General features: G+C 40.9%; 1 protein-coding gene across 1 annotated transcript in view; it reads left to right on the top strand.

Annotated features, from left to right (window-relative positions):
• Positions 1 to 14,198, top strand: part of LOC309363319 (E3 ubiquitin-protein ligase RNF213-like) — a 75,254-nt gene extending 61,056 nt beyond the window's left edge. Inside the window, exons 47-61 of the mRNA XM_081899463.1 lie at positions 561 to 595; positions 899 to 993; positions 1,870 to 2,029; positions 3,053 to 3,233; positions 5,461 to 5,549; positions 8,529 to 8,780; positions 9,297 to 9,429; positions 9,853 to 9,933; positions 10,451 to 10,631; positions 10,761 to 10,962; positions 11,091 to 11,168; positions 11,429 to 11,626; positions 12,354 to 12,443; positions 12,559 to 12,737; positions 12,882 to 14,198. Coding sequence (XP_081755589.1) covers positions 561 to 595; positions 899 to 993; positions 1,870 to 2,029; positions 3,053 to 3,233; positions 5,461 to 5,549; positions 8,529 to 8,780; positions 9,297 to 9,429; positions 9,853 to 9,933; positions 10,451 to 10,631; positions 10,761 to 10,962; positions 11,091 to 11,168; positions 11,429 to 11,626; positions 12,354 to 12,443; positions 12,559 to 12,737; positions 12,882 to 13,035 — 2,108 coding nt within the window. The 3' untranslated portion in view covers positions 13,036 to 14,198. The remainder of the gene's footprint in view (positions 1 to 560; positions 596 to 898; positions 994 to 1,869; positions 2,030 to 3,052; positions 3,234 to 5,460; positions 5,550 to 8,528; positions 8,781 to 9,296; positions 9,430 to 9,852; positions 9,934 to 10,450; positions 10,632 to 10,760; positions 10,963 to 11,090; positions 11,169 to 11,428; positions 11,627 to 12,353; positions 12,444 to 12,558; positions 12,738 to 12,881) is intronic.
• Positions 14,199 to 14,563: the final 365 nt, after the last annotated feature.

The following is a 14,563-nucleotide window of genomic DNA, read 5'->3' as shown; positions in this document are numbered from 1 at the left end:
TTTTCACCCACGGATGAAAATGAACCCGCGATCAACTTCTAACAACCAAGGGTCAACCTATCGATCGCTGTCGACCTGTTGGACATCCCTGTTCTATATGTTTGGTTATTTTATATTTAACTCCATCAGGTATAGGGCAGGGGATGAGTTCTCGATAGGTTAGAATTTCCTGTGTTCCATTGATAGTACCATTGTACTGAGGCCCTGCTTCATGTGCCGCCTCCATAAGAGGTCCAGAGGGTGGCAACACAAGCATGGGCCTTTTTTGCCGTGGCTCCCCGATTGTAGAATTCTCTCCCCAGGGAGGTTTGCCTGGCACCATCATTATACACCTTTAGGCACCTGCCAAAAACTTTCCAATTTAAACAGGCCTTTGGTTGGTTGACATCCGATGCCCTTTAAAAATGGGGGGGGGGTTATTGGGTTGTTTTTGTTTTTATTTTGATATGTATTTTGTGATTTTATATTGAGAGTTTATATTGTGAACTTCCCTGTGACCTGCAGGTAAAGGACAAATGAATGAATAAGTAAATAAATCCTTTCTTTTTTTTCCAAATCAGTATGTCCAAATGGCCATCCCTGCGCTGTTGGAGAGGTAAGAGCTTTCACAGATTGTGTGTGTATTCTGGTTTATCTCTTTAAAAGCAGTCTGTGCTACAGTTTGTGTAGCACTTCATTCTCCTTCAACATTCTGTCATGTTTTCAAGGGCTGCTTTGTAAAGCAAACTAAATCAGAACTTTGCTGTGTGTGTGGCTTTTGCTTGTTTGTTTAGTTTAGTTTAGTTTAGTTTTGCAATTGCTTAACGTTTTGGAAAATAGTTGAACCTTAGCCTAAGCTTTACCAAGCAGAATTACTTCAGTTTTCTGCTTCTAATATTCCCTCCCTGTCTCCTTTCAGTGTGGCCGTCCCATGCAGCTTGGTGTCTGTAATGAGTGTGGTGCTGTAATAGGAGGTTTGAACCACATACCGGCGAACAAATTTGTAGAAGCACGGTATGTTTTTATGTTAGCTTTTTGGAATGTGGAATGGCATATACTTTTTTAGAGTGTTCCCTAAAGATTGGGAGGTGGGATATTTGCAGCTATTTAGGGTGAATCTATTCTAGAACAGGTCTCTGCCCCATCAAGGTATAACAACTTTAGAGGTAGAAAGAACTAATTTACCTTCCTAGAATACTGCAGTGATTTCCAGTTCATCTATTTCAATGGCCATGTTCAGAAGAACAACCAAGGCTTCAAAACCTTCTATTTAGGAAGTTGTGGCTGTCCCCTCGCCTATCCTTTCCCCTCTTCCTATCATGTTCCACTTTTGACCCAAAGACCCGGGCTTGTATTGAGCTAGCACTCCCTATTTTATGTCCAAAGTGGAGAACTTTGGCTTCCGCTGCTCACAATTATCTGAGAGTAATTCTCAGTTGGACTTACTTCTGAGTAGGCATGTATAGAGCAGGCATTAACAAACAAGAAAGAAGCCAGGATCGTACTATGGCTTTCCTAATTTCTTAGCTTTGAGCCACCACCCCTCGTTTTTATTTATTTATTTATTAGAAGTATTTCTACATCTCTTTATATAAGGCATGTCAAGGCAATTTTCTGGATAAACAGTTCACTAAAAATACAACAATGGCATTAAAAACAAATAATTAAAGCAGTGTATACAAGTCAAGGGGGTATTTTAAGTGGAAACATATATAACAGCAAATAATGGTATTTTAATATTTTATATACTACGTATGTAATATGTTTGTATCTATTGTTTTAGTGTGATGATAATTATTGTCTGGTTGTCTGGGAATCATAGAATTTTTAAGCGCGGAAAGTTCTGTTTTGTAGCAAGTGTTCACACACTGTATATATTATTCTGTACAGGAATATTCAAGACAGGTCGCAAAAGGGCCATGTGCTTGGACCACCTGGAAAAAGAGAGGCTGAGGTTGCATCTGAGAGGGAGATGTCTCCAGCTGTCCTGATTCTGATTCGCTTGCTCACTCATTTGTCGCTGCTTTTGGGAGCCACAAAAGATCACCAGGTATTTTCAAATAAAAGTAGGAACCACACAATTCTGTCTGAAAAGCATTGCTGCGTGGAAACTAAAGAAAGCATATCTGAAATGGAGCTCAATTTTTTAAAAAGGTTTACTCTCAGTATCATGTGAAGGAGATGATCGGATGCCAGCAGGACTGGCCTGGGATGTTTTTCCACTTGAGGCAAAGTGCCTCACTGGGTTTTTTTTAAAGTATTTTTTTTTAAATGTGGTTGTTAATGATTCATGCAGAAATGCATTTGTTACATTTCAGTAATACATGGAGGGAAAGTAAGACTGTTAACAAGCTTCATATATGGATAAATGCTTCCTAGAAGCTGAAAAGGTACAGTAGTACATCGGTGTACAAACTTAATCCATTCCAGAAGTCCATTCTTAAACTGAAACCGTTCTTAAACCGAGGCACACTTTCCCTAATAAGGCCTCCTGCCGCCGGTACCTTTCCACCGTTCGGCTTCCGTTCTTAGACCGAGGTAAAGTTTGCAAACCAGGACACTACTTCCGGTTTTGCGGAGTTCGTAAATCAAATAGTTCATAAACAGGGCTGTTCTTAAACTGAGGTACCACTGTACTCGGTTTCTCATACTATAGTGGACACTTTTGGTAGACAGTTCATTACAATAGACCTCTGGCTTCCTCAGGGATGAAATCATTTATCACAGTTGTCCAACAATTTGGCATCAGGTGGCATTGACATCACACAGACGCCTTCACTATACTGTTTCCGGCACCTCCTAAAAACATTTTTGTTTAGACAAGCCTTCTCAGGTATTTAGAATGATGAGTTTAAAAACCCCCGAAACGTATTGCTGGTTTTTAATTTTTAGAAATGTTTTGATTGTTTTTACTAATAATCTTTCTGTTTTATTCTTTTTGTAAGCACTTTGAGATTTTTCACTAGTCAAGCAGCATATAATTTTTATGAAATAAATAAATGACTGTTACTCTGCATGCCTTGCAATAGCACTGCACATTGATTGCTCTGAATATTGCATTCTGTTGTTGAAGTCCCTGCTACAGATCATAAAACCACCAGTTGAAGATCCGGTGAACTTTCTCATGCAGCATATTCTTAAGGACTTGGAGCAACTGAAGAAGACTCTTGGGAAGAGTGCTGATGAAACCACCAACGTTGTCCATCTCATTCTTTGTAGCCTTCTCAAGGAGCCTCACCAACCAACAGGCCAATGTAAGGAGAGCAGCTTGCATCATCGGGCTGCTTACATAAATCAGTGATAAAACCCGCAGCATAGACATTGGCATTGTATTTCAAAGGTGGTAGTGGCAACAGCACACAGCTTTCTAAAATGGCCCAGTTTGCGTTATTTATTCCGCAGCATAGACATTGGCATTGTATTTCAAAGGTGGTAGTGGCAACAGCACACAGCTTTCTAAAATGGCCCAGTTTGCGTTATTTATTCCGCAGCATAGACATCGGCATTGTATTTCAAAGGTGGTAGTGGCAACAGCACACAGCTTTCTAAAATGGCCCAGTTTGTGTTATTTATTGTTCTGTATTTTGCTGCAAAAGTCCCTTTCAGAGCTATGTAGGGTTGAACTGCAATATTGATTATGATAAAGCAAATAATTATAGGATGTAGTAGTAATGAATGGTCATATAGATACATTGCTTTTAAAAGCACCTTGTTTTTAAGACTATATTGTAGGAAGTGCTGCAAATAATCTTAAATGACTGCCCACTTTACATAGTTGCCCCATCCTAATTCAGTATGACCACATCTTGTGCAGGGGTTACGTTCTGGGGATGGTGTGTATATGCAAAAAGTGTGTACTTGAACCACCCCCATGCGACCATCCTTACCTTCTGGAGAAAGCATGCTGAATGGGCCTTACCCCTTTTAAGCTCTCCGTCTTGCTCTCTGGGCTCTGGGATCATCATCATCATCATCATCATTATGTTGCTGCCATCCAGACCTCTTGTGGAGGCACATGAAGAAGGGCCTCAGATAATGATAGCAGGGTACAGCTCAGTTTGTATCGCGAGAGGCAGTCACTGAGGTATTGCAGTCCTTTAAGGCTTTATAGGTCAAAACCAGCACTTTGAATTGAACCCGGAAACTAACTGACAGCCAGTGCAGTTGGACCAGGATCAGTGTAATATGCTCAAACTGTCTTGCCCTGGTGAGCAACCTGGCTGCCGAATTCTGCAGCAGCTGAAGTTTCCAAACCATCTTCAGAGGCAGCCCTATGTATAATATGTTGCAGTAATCAACCTTGAGGTTGCCAGAGCACAGAGTACAGAAGTTAAGATGTCCCTGTCCAGATAGGGGCACAGCTGGGCCACCAGCCAAATTTGAAGGGAGGCACTCCATACCACTGAGGCCACCTGAGCCTCAAGCAACAGCAAAGGATCCAGAAGTACCCCCAAGCTACATACCCACACCTTCAGAGGGAGTGTAACCCCAACAAGAGCAGGGAACTTCCCATCCATCTGGTCTAGGGAACAGCCCACTAACAGTTCCTCAGTCTTAATCTGGATTGAGCTTCAGTTTGTTGGCTCTCATTCAGTCTGTTACCAAGGCATCTCAATGGTTCAGCTCATCCACTGCCACACTTGCACATGTAAAGGAGTAGAGCTGTGTGGCATCAGCATCTTGCTGACAATATAGCCCAAACCTCTGAATAACCCCACTCAGTGGTTTCATGTAGATGTTAAACACCAAAAAGGACAAAATTGAACCCTGAGGAACCCCACATTGAAGGCTCTACTTCCCTCCCCTCATGAGATCTCAGAGGCCATCCAACTTCCTGTCAGATCTCATGAGAGCATCTTAAAAGCTTGCACAAGAGCATCCCAGAGCCTGGTCAGCAAGGCAGAGAGCTTAAAGGCTCTTTCAGGTCCAGGAAAACCAAGTGCAAAAGGAGCTTTTAGGTTCTCCGCCTTGTGTGCACTTAATTTGCACAAATTCAGCTGGCTGGCTTTCAGCTGCACAAGGTTGAAATCACACAAGTTTTGCATGAAGGTACGATTGTACTGTAAGGGACGCGGGTGGCACTGTGGGTTAAACCACAGAGCCTAGGGCTTGCCGATCAGAAGGTTGGCGGTTCAAATCCCCGCAACGGGGTGAGCTTCCGTTGCTTGGTCCCTGCTCCTGCCAACCTAGCAGTTCAAAAGCACTTCAAGTGCAAGTAGATAGATACCTTCTCTGGCGGGAAGGTAAACGGTGTTTCCGTGTGCTGCTCTGGTTTCGCCAGAAGCGGCTTAGTCATGCTGGCCACATGACCCGGAAGCTGTACGCCGGCTCCCTCGGCCAATAAAGCGAGATGAGCGGCGCAACCCCAGAGTCGGGCACGACTGGTTCTAATGGTCAGGAGTCCCTTTACCTTTATGATTGTACTGTAACTTCATGCTAGGAGAGAGAGGGGAATGACACACAATAAACGTTCTTTTGCAGGGAGATCTGACAGTCTACTCTCTACAAAGCAGTACAGAAATGATTGGGAAGTAGTTGTTGCTCAAAATGTTGTTCTTCCAGAACTAAAGGTAAATAAAATTAAGTGCATCACTAACAGTACACTGATTTAATTATTGATCAATGGATCATATGTATTCTATTGCTAAGCCATGTAACAGGTATACAGTACAATGATGTATGCCTATGACTACAGTGAAACACTGAACATGTATTTTACCTGTTTATGCAGAAGCATATCTGAATATGTAGACAAGAAATATTGTGAGTGCTGAGTGTGATATGATTTGGACCTACATCTCAAGGGAGACAATAACATTCAGCCAATGAAGTGCAAATAGGCATAATCTTTCAGAAGAGATTACCATGCATGTTAGCAACATGAGAACCTCATTTTTAAAAAATCAGATTTAATGAAAATAGGCAGGACAAATGTAAGTGAAACAGTATGCCCCTACTATTAGTTGCACATGTAAAAATCCATGGCAATATTGTCCTTGGCATGTAAAACCTCTCCTGCCATGTTCCCCTTAAATTTCAAAACAGGGATCAAGGAGCTGTAAAGACCCCCCCCCCCAAAAAAAAGATCTAATAATGAGCAGCCACTAACAATAATTTTCTCCCCCTTTTAAAATCTGTTCCACATATGTGTACTTTTAGGGAGAAATATTTCTCCAAATATTGTCATATATACATCTCCCAAGATAGAAGCCCCAGTTGTGGTTTTGATTTTCAGGGCTCTTCTGCCCTCGGAGACCAAGCTATGTGTCGGAGAACATAATCTACTTTCAAGGTGATTTTGATACCTCTTTCATGGCACTCATCCATTGGCTCTACCATCACTGGAGCTCTCTTCACTTAGTGCAATAAATTACTTTAACATGAGAACATGGATAAGGACTTCAGTTACACTTCCAATAAAATCTCTCTGCATTCTTCCTTGCCTTCTTAAATGCCTTTCAAATGGAAGCTAGATTAGTGAATGCTAACAAAGTTGCCAAACATAATTGCAGGTTATGGAACTGAGGCATTGATGCTAAATCTGCTCCAACCTAGCCAGTATTCTGTTTACCGGCAAACATATTTTTGGTGACTTTTAGAGAGTTGGAGAGTATTTAGAGAGTTGGAGAGTATTGTTGGAGACTGACATGGAAAGGGTTTCTCAAATCCTTCCAAAAATAAGGAAAAGAAGGTCAGAACTTTTCATTGCTCCAGTAGAATCAGAGGTGATACCACTTCATCTTAGGAAGGCACCTGCCCGATTGGTTCAATTAGGTTCTGCTTGTATATTTCTAAATAAAGTGAAACACAAAATCTCCAGTGTTATCTCCTTGGAGAAATCAGGCATTTTTAACAATTGAGCGATACCTTTGTTGGAACCAACCAAAATGTCACAAAAGTGTGGCACGCTTTTGTGTTCTTCACAAAAATGATAAAGAGTTCTGGAAAACTGTGACATTTTGATGGGTCCCAAGAAACGTATTGCTTAACTGTTGATTTTGGAATATATTCATAGTTAATGTTCTTCCAAGTGGACACCCGTAAGCTGGAAGCTCTTTGTCCTTCAGAAATTCCACTATCACATAAAGAAGACTATTATTATTGTAACACCAAATTTTACTTGTGCTATTCTGTTCTTTTTCCTTTTTTAAAAAAATAATTTTTTATTAACCGGCCAATCACATCGAATCAAACCACATCACATAAATTCCAAATTACAGAGCTGAATTTTTAAATTTTGTTGGGGGGTCCCATACTTCAAGATCCGAGGGGGGATTCTGATCTTTTCCTTACTGCTGCATTAATGTCCAAATCAGTCCAAATAAGTCCAAACAGATGTTCAACAGTCCAAACACATGTTCATAGTTCTATCCAATCTTATCTTGCTGTTTCCACATCACATCTTATTCATATATTTTCTCTTTACCCTTTGTGATCTCTTCTGATAGTCTCCTTAAGCCGATAAACACCAGTAATACTCCTGTGTGGATTTTCCCGTCGTTCCAATCCTCGATTCGAGATGGTTCCCAAATATCATCACCTTCATAGATAAGGTCGCTCTTTCCATCGTTAATTATAGATCTGTCGCTCTTAAGTCCTCTTTGAGGAGTTTCTCCCACAATATAAAAACAACTCTCTTTCCCTATTTCTCCTCCCGGACTCAGTCCTCCGACAGAACATTCCAAAATGGCGACGGCATTTTTAACTGCGTCATAGCAAAGCTCTTATACATTCCACAGTCTTCTAAAAACATGCTTTGGTTCGAAAGTTTATCTCCACACGGCCTTAAATCCACAGCTTAAGTCCTTAAAGTCATATTTCTGACTCGTGACTCGTGAAGGGAGGGGGATTCTTAAATTTAATCACATAAGGAGAAAAATGGGACGTTTCCCCCCCTCCCCCATCAGTCATTTGCCATACCGTATCTTGACGTATCTTCTCATAATTAAATCTTGTCTTGTTTTTCCAGAGACCTCTTCTGTTGCAGTCTTTTACTCCCCCTCTTTTCTTGAAGTATGTGCATTCCTTCACATCCAAATTGTTTCTTTTGAAGTTCTTGCACCTAGTGGCACGGATCAGAGACAGCATCCAGGAGCGCCGAGATCCCACAGGAGGGCTTTGTGCCTAGTGCCCCCATCCCCTCAAAATTCGGGGGTGGTATCGGGCACAGCAGGCAAGGGCAGTCCCCCCCCCACCATCCTGGGGGGGGGGATAGGGAGGCTAATTACTCCCATCATAACCTCCAAATTACCTCGTGTGGGTCGGAGAGATGTTATTGTCGGCCATCTTCCGATGCGCCCCCTAGTGGCCTCCTATTCTGTTCTTTTTCCTGGTATCCCTGGCAGGGGGCACATTAACAATGTTTCATTTTACTACTTGCTTATTGAACAAAAAAATCAGTGAACGACCATTTTTTTTTTTACTTAAGAATATTTGTAAAACACAATGCCCTATTTATCAGAATGCCTGACATGGTGGGAGGCTTTTGTCTTCTTTTTAAGAAAGAGGCCACTTCTTATATTGACACGCTTTCTTTTACACCCATGTAGTTTCTGGATAAAACACTTCTGGATGTGAATCAACAGATCAGTGAAGATAAGACAATGGCTTCCAACTCAATAGCAAAAATTATATATGGTGACCCTGCAACCTTCCTGTCTGAACTACCCAGCAACAGCACTGTACACTGTTCCAGGATGTGGAGCTGCAGGAAGCGGATTTCAGTTGAGCACCTGGAGCATGTTGTCCAGCAGAAAGATGGCAAGGAAACGGTGCCCATCTTGTGGAAGTTTTTGCAAAAGGTGAGCATGTCCAGTTCTTTATCAGTGGCCCTGGCATGGGATATATGAATCAGAAACCATAGTGCAGGCAGAAAGGTTGTCAAATTTTAATACACAGCCCTCAGATAAAAATGACTCCTTTCAAAAATTAATGTGATTTTGATCAATCCCGATTTCACCATTAAAATATAAATCACAATGGGGAAATTGATTAATTTGACAACCCTTGAGCATTCTTTTTGCTCAGTATAAAAGCTTCTATTTCACTTAATACTACTACTAACTAAAGTTTGTGTAAAATGTTCTATATATGTTCTTCAATACTTATTACATCAAGAAAATGTATGGCCTGTTGCATAACATATCTTGGAAATGCCTTTTCAAATTCAGCAAACTTCATACTTATCAAGTGGAAATGTAATCCTATTTAAAAACTAGCAGAAAGTAGAAAAAGTAATTCAATAAGTGCAGAGGAGGTTTAATTCAGGTATCTTCAACCTTTTCTGTCTGACTTGCCTTACTTTGCTTCATTTCTAGGAAGCTGAATTGAAGCTGGTGAAGTTTTTGCCAGAAATTCTGGCCCTGCAGAAAGACTTGGTGAAGAGGTTCCAGAACATTTCTGAGCTGGAATACCAAACAATTAAAGATTTCCTAAACAAGACTTCACCAGGTGAGACTGCCATGCCATAGATCAAGTTAACAAAGCATAAATAGCATTAAGGCAAGTGATTCACACCAAGTTTTAAACTTACAAAACAGCCCCAATGACAGGAGAGTATGTTAACTTGTGTAGAGTATATCTATCACTCTATACCCATTGCATGCCTAAAGGAGAAAGTCAGATGGATTCCTGGGGGAAACCATCACTTTTCTGATTTTGGACATATTGTGTACACTCAAAGTACATGATATAGGCATAAAGGACACAATAGAAGTACAATTAAGGATGCTGAACTAGATGACCCCCTCCAGCAGGGCTGCTTGTAGATTCTAATTCTTTGTAACACATCTAACTGCACTTGAGGCACTCTTAGAAAGAGCTACAGAACTTCACAGTCTTGACTTGCAGTTTGTTTCCTTATGCATTCTGCAGAATTCAAGAATCTTATGAAAAACAGAGTGAATACATTTCTGGATGTATGGAACAAGCTGAGATTATCCTTGGAAACCCACGGTAAATTGCCAGTTTACATTGTTAAATTTAATGCACTAAATGCATTCTGTTAGACTGGGAAATATCTTAGGAAAATAATTTTTATGCAGACTTTTGCTTATACAAATTCAAAAATGTAAATAGAAACAGGGCACACTGAACTTTCATCGACCCCTATCACCCAAATGAAGATCTGGTCTTATTTATTCATGGCAGGCCAAACTTTCCCTTTTATTTTTTAACTTTGAAAGAAACTCTCTAGCCTTATCTGTTGAGGTCTAAATAAACTATTCCTTCTAGTATTCTCTCCCTTTGCAATACTCGTTTCCCTTTAACATAGAGAGATTAATTGGTAGGATGTAACATGATCCATTTGTTCATCCAGAATGCCCAAGACTTGCTTCTGGCTTTCAGAAAGTATTGGAGTCAACAAATGATGATGATTTTTTAAAAAGCCAGAAATGATCAAAAAGAAAAGGGGAGCACCCACCAGTGGTCTGAGCTTGTTGCTCACTGATGTTTCCTTCCTCCATTGCAGGTGAAATTAAACTTCCCAAAGGTTATTGTGATACTGACTTAACCCTGGAGAGTGAGTTTGAGATTCTTTTGCCTCGCCGACGTGGCCTAGGCCTTTGTTCCACTGCCTTGGCTCGTTATCTCATTGGCCTACACAATGACTTTGTCTATGCCGTAGAAGGAGATACAACAGATGCCATAAGGTATGCCTGTGTATGCATCTGTTAGAATCCACACTTCTTCTTGCAATGTGACAGATAGCCTTATCTGTTGCTAAATCAGCAGCAGAGCAAGATTTCTCATTCTTGTGCTCTCCCTCCCCTTCTAAACAGATACTCTGTCAGCCCTGCTGAAGTGACAGATCTACATGTGATCACTTACAATGTGGAGAGGGACTTGATCCCATTGATCCTGTCCAACTGCCAATATAGCATGAAGAAAGGAGGGGAGGCCCTCCAGGAATTTGATCTGGAAAAAATTGAGCAGCAACTTGCTAGTAGATTCCTACAGGGGAAGCCCTTAATCACATTGAAAGTATGTATAAAAGGATCGTGATGCTGCCACTTAGCTTTCTTGGTGCCTGTAAGATCCATCTCTCATCCCAGAGAACGTTATTGCAAAGCTCTGCTCACTGGCATATTTTCTGCTTTCTTCCCTAACAGGGCATACCAACCCTGGTGTACAGACATGAGCAAAATTATGAGCATCTCTTCAATGATATCAACAGTAAGCTGAGCCAGGTAAGCTTCTGAGAAGAGCTTCATGGTAAAGAGATAAGGGAGATGCTGGATTTGAACCTGAGTCTTCCTGATCCTAGTCCAACACTATACTATATTTGCTCTCTGGAGACTGAACATGAAGTTATGACAGCCTATGCTGCATTTGGCTATGTTTTATAATTGTTTCATATCCTGTAGGATTGCCTGCTCATCTTTTCTTTAGAGCAAAAGGAAGCAGTGATGAATGTATTATGGTGGATTTTTGTTCCCTTGAATTACAGATTTCTCTTCCAAATTCCACAATTGGCATGATCAGTGGAAAGTTGCTATCCTACAGTGACATCTGTGAAGCGCTGTCTGTCACCGAAATAACCTTAGGATTCCTGGCTAAGGCTGGAGGAGACTCAAAGATGACTTTGACTGAATATGTTGAAGATATCCTGCAAATGAGCAGTCAGACAAATGACCACGTGCTGAAGGTGAGCACAGGGGATCAGGGCCTTAACTTGTCTCTATGGGGTGAGGGTAAACCAGGCTAGACTAAAATAATAAATATATCACTTGCCCCCAGTTCAAGAAAGGCAGCTACCTTTCTCCCTGCCCCATATTCTTCATAATTTATCTTTGCTCCTCAGGTAGGCGTGACTGCAGGCACATGTTCTTAGGTAGCCCTTTGCAGTCCCCTAGAACAGCTTAATGCAGCCGGTGTTGAGACACATTTAATTAAAAGAGGCTTACAGTATGGCAAGAGTTGGGAATATGCCCAGCCCTTTTTGCCATTCTTAGAAGGATGTGTGGTGGGGATGGTGATGAGCAATGGTTAACTTTCAGTGATGCAAGAGAGTGCACTGCAAGTGATGGGTCTTATTTTATTGAATTGTTCTTGTTATTTAGTTGATTTTTTTTCCTCATCAAGATTGCTTCAGTTACCTGGTTCTTGCCAGTCTCCCTGCTTATAGTTACGGCGGGTTAGTTGTGTTAGCCTGCTACAGTGGAAAAATGCATAAAATCAAGTGCCCTATGACAGCCTAATGTACTGAATTTGTAAATCAGGTGCCACAAAACTTGTTTTTGCTCAAGTTCTTATATATGGGTTCTTTTAAGCTTCCCCATCCCAGTTCTAAATTTGTCTTTCATAGCTTTTATAAAACTAGTTCTGACTTGTAACTCTCTTTCAAAAAATAGATGTTTGTGTGTTTTTTTCAGGCAATGAGCCAGTGTCACCTCGAGCACACCATTGCACTGTGGCAGCTCCTTTCGTGCTATAAATCCGAACGGCTGCTGCATCTGAAAAGGGTAGGAAGGACAAAGTGGGGTAAAGTGTGTGATAACTTGATGATTCATTTCTCTGTTTCCCCCTCTGCTCCTAACAGTGCTGTTGTGTCTCTCTTCCTTACCATCTACCTTTCAGGATCCCTTCGCAGAGGTTGGTGCAGCCTATAAAGATGAGCTTACTGCAGAGAACACAGAACTCTTCAATGCCTTCCTTATGCAGGCTGGGCTCGGGTCCTTCCTCCAAGAGTTGCACGAAATGATCATCCTGAAGCTCAAACATCCCAAAGCTCAGGAGGTGTTCGATCCCAAGTGGAGGTAAGAGCCTGTCAAGTCCAATCTTTGCATATTTTCTTCATTACCTGAATGTAGCTCTTTTTGTGCTCTTGAACAGTGCGATGTACTGCAGAATAGCTGATTATACTTGTGCTCACTCCCTCTTTTTCACTCTCTATTTCCCAGCCTTAAGGAAACACTTACTTCATACCTTGAAACGAAAGGGAGCAACATATTAGAAGAACTACAGGCTACATTCCCAGAAGAGATCCCGCTCTCCCAGTGTATCGCTGCCTGGAAAGTGGCTGCCGCTCTGAAACGAGAACGAAGACTTGGTTAATGCAGCAGCATCAACGACAGACAGTGCATCCTATCTTCTTGCCAAACCATTTTTTTTTTTTAAAAAATTACTGAAGAACAAAGTACTGGATTTTTAGGTCTTGCTTTCCTTGCACTGAGCAAAAAAAAAACAAACACAAAAAAACCCTAAAGGAGATCATAACTGAAAGTGTAATTGCATAATATTAGGAATAATTACTGCTTCAGAAGCTGAAGGAAACACCCACCCTCCCTACAACTAACTATACATTTTCCCCATATAAAATGCAAGTTAGTGATTCAATTGCATTCAAAGAAAGGGGTAGAAAAAGCAATTGGATTCAATAGCCAGAACTAGATGTGTAGTGTCACAGGCCGCTGGATCAGAGGCAATGAACTAATCCTCCTCCTCTCAGGTATTTTACTCTGTGCAGTGATGTTCACACTTTGGCAAGAAATGAATTAGCAACAGCTGAAGTACACTGATGGGTGTGAAGCTGATTTCAGAGACGGTGCATCAAACAGTAGTTTTTTATAAGCATTTTATAAAGAAGTACAGGATACATATTTTGGGTAACATGTGAACACATTAGAAACCCAGCACTGGAAACTATAAGTACACAGTTAAATGAGTGTGAACATGGCCCTAAGTTATGTCAGTGCTTAGTGAAGGAAATAGTTTCAGGTAGCTGCCTTAAAAGCAATTCAGTTAAAAAGCACACACTTAGGTGTGACCTAAGTTGCCTTTAGCCTATCCCCCCTCTTTTGCCCTTATGAAAGAACTTTTACTTCTGTTGGATAAAAACATAGATATTAATTGGTATTTTTGAACATGCATGCAAAAAAAATGTGTACCTGATTTTCATTGCACTAAATTATGATTGTGTTTAATATGACATTTGAACTGAGTGATTGAGCTGTGAATCTGATGTGAAGACAACAAACCTCACACTTCTTCTACACATTGTTAATGAGTAAGCAATACTCATGGTCTGCTTCAGAGTTGTGCTTACACAATGCATTGGCTAAAGTGATGTCATTAGCAGTGGTGTTCCAATTCATTGTGCTAACAGAGCAGTAGACTTGGAATCCTACTATGGATGAGCCCATGGTCAGTTTTCACCAATGTCTAAGAGCTCTTTTGCTGCTCACTCCATTTAATAAACCAAATGTTTGCTACAAAAAGACGTCCATTGCATTAACAATGACTTGTATTTATGTGCTATACTAGGGAAATGCTGGATTATTTAAATTCTGGTTGATAAAATAATCTTTAAACCAAACTATTTGGGGATGGGGGTTGAATTGTTTCAACCATAAATGAGCTCAATTCAATAGGTGCAGGCACCCTTACCCAATCCTGCAGGAAATTGTTTCTTGATACAGAAGTATGTACACCAGGGGTCAGCAAACTTTTTCAGCAGGGGGGCGGTCCACTGTCCCTTAGACCTTGTGCAGAGCCGACTATATTTTGAAAGAAAGAAAAATGAACGAATTCCTATGCCCCACAAATAACCCAGAGATGCATTTTAAATAAAAGGAGACATTCT

Source organism: Podarcis melisellensis, assembly GCF_964234715.1.
Source record: "Podarcis melisellensis genome assembly, chromosome: 2".
Classification (NCBI taxonomy): domain Eukaryota; kingdom Metazoa; phylum Chordata; class Lepidosauria; order Squamata; family Lacertidae; genus Podarcis; species Podarcis melisellensis.
This window is presented reverse-complemented; position numbering and strand designations above follow the sequence as displayed.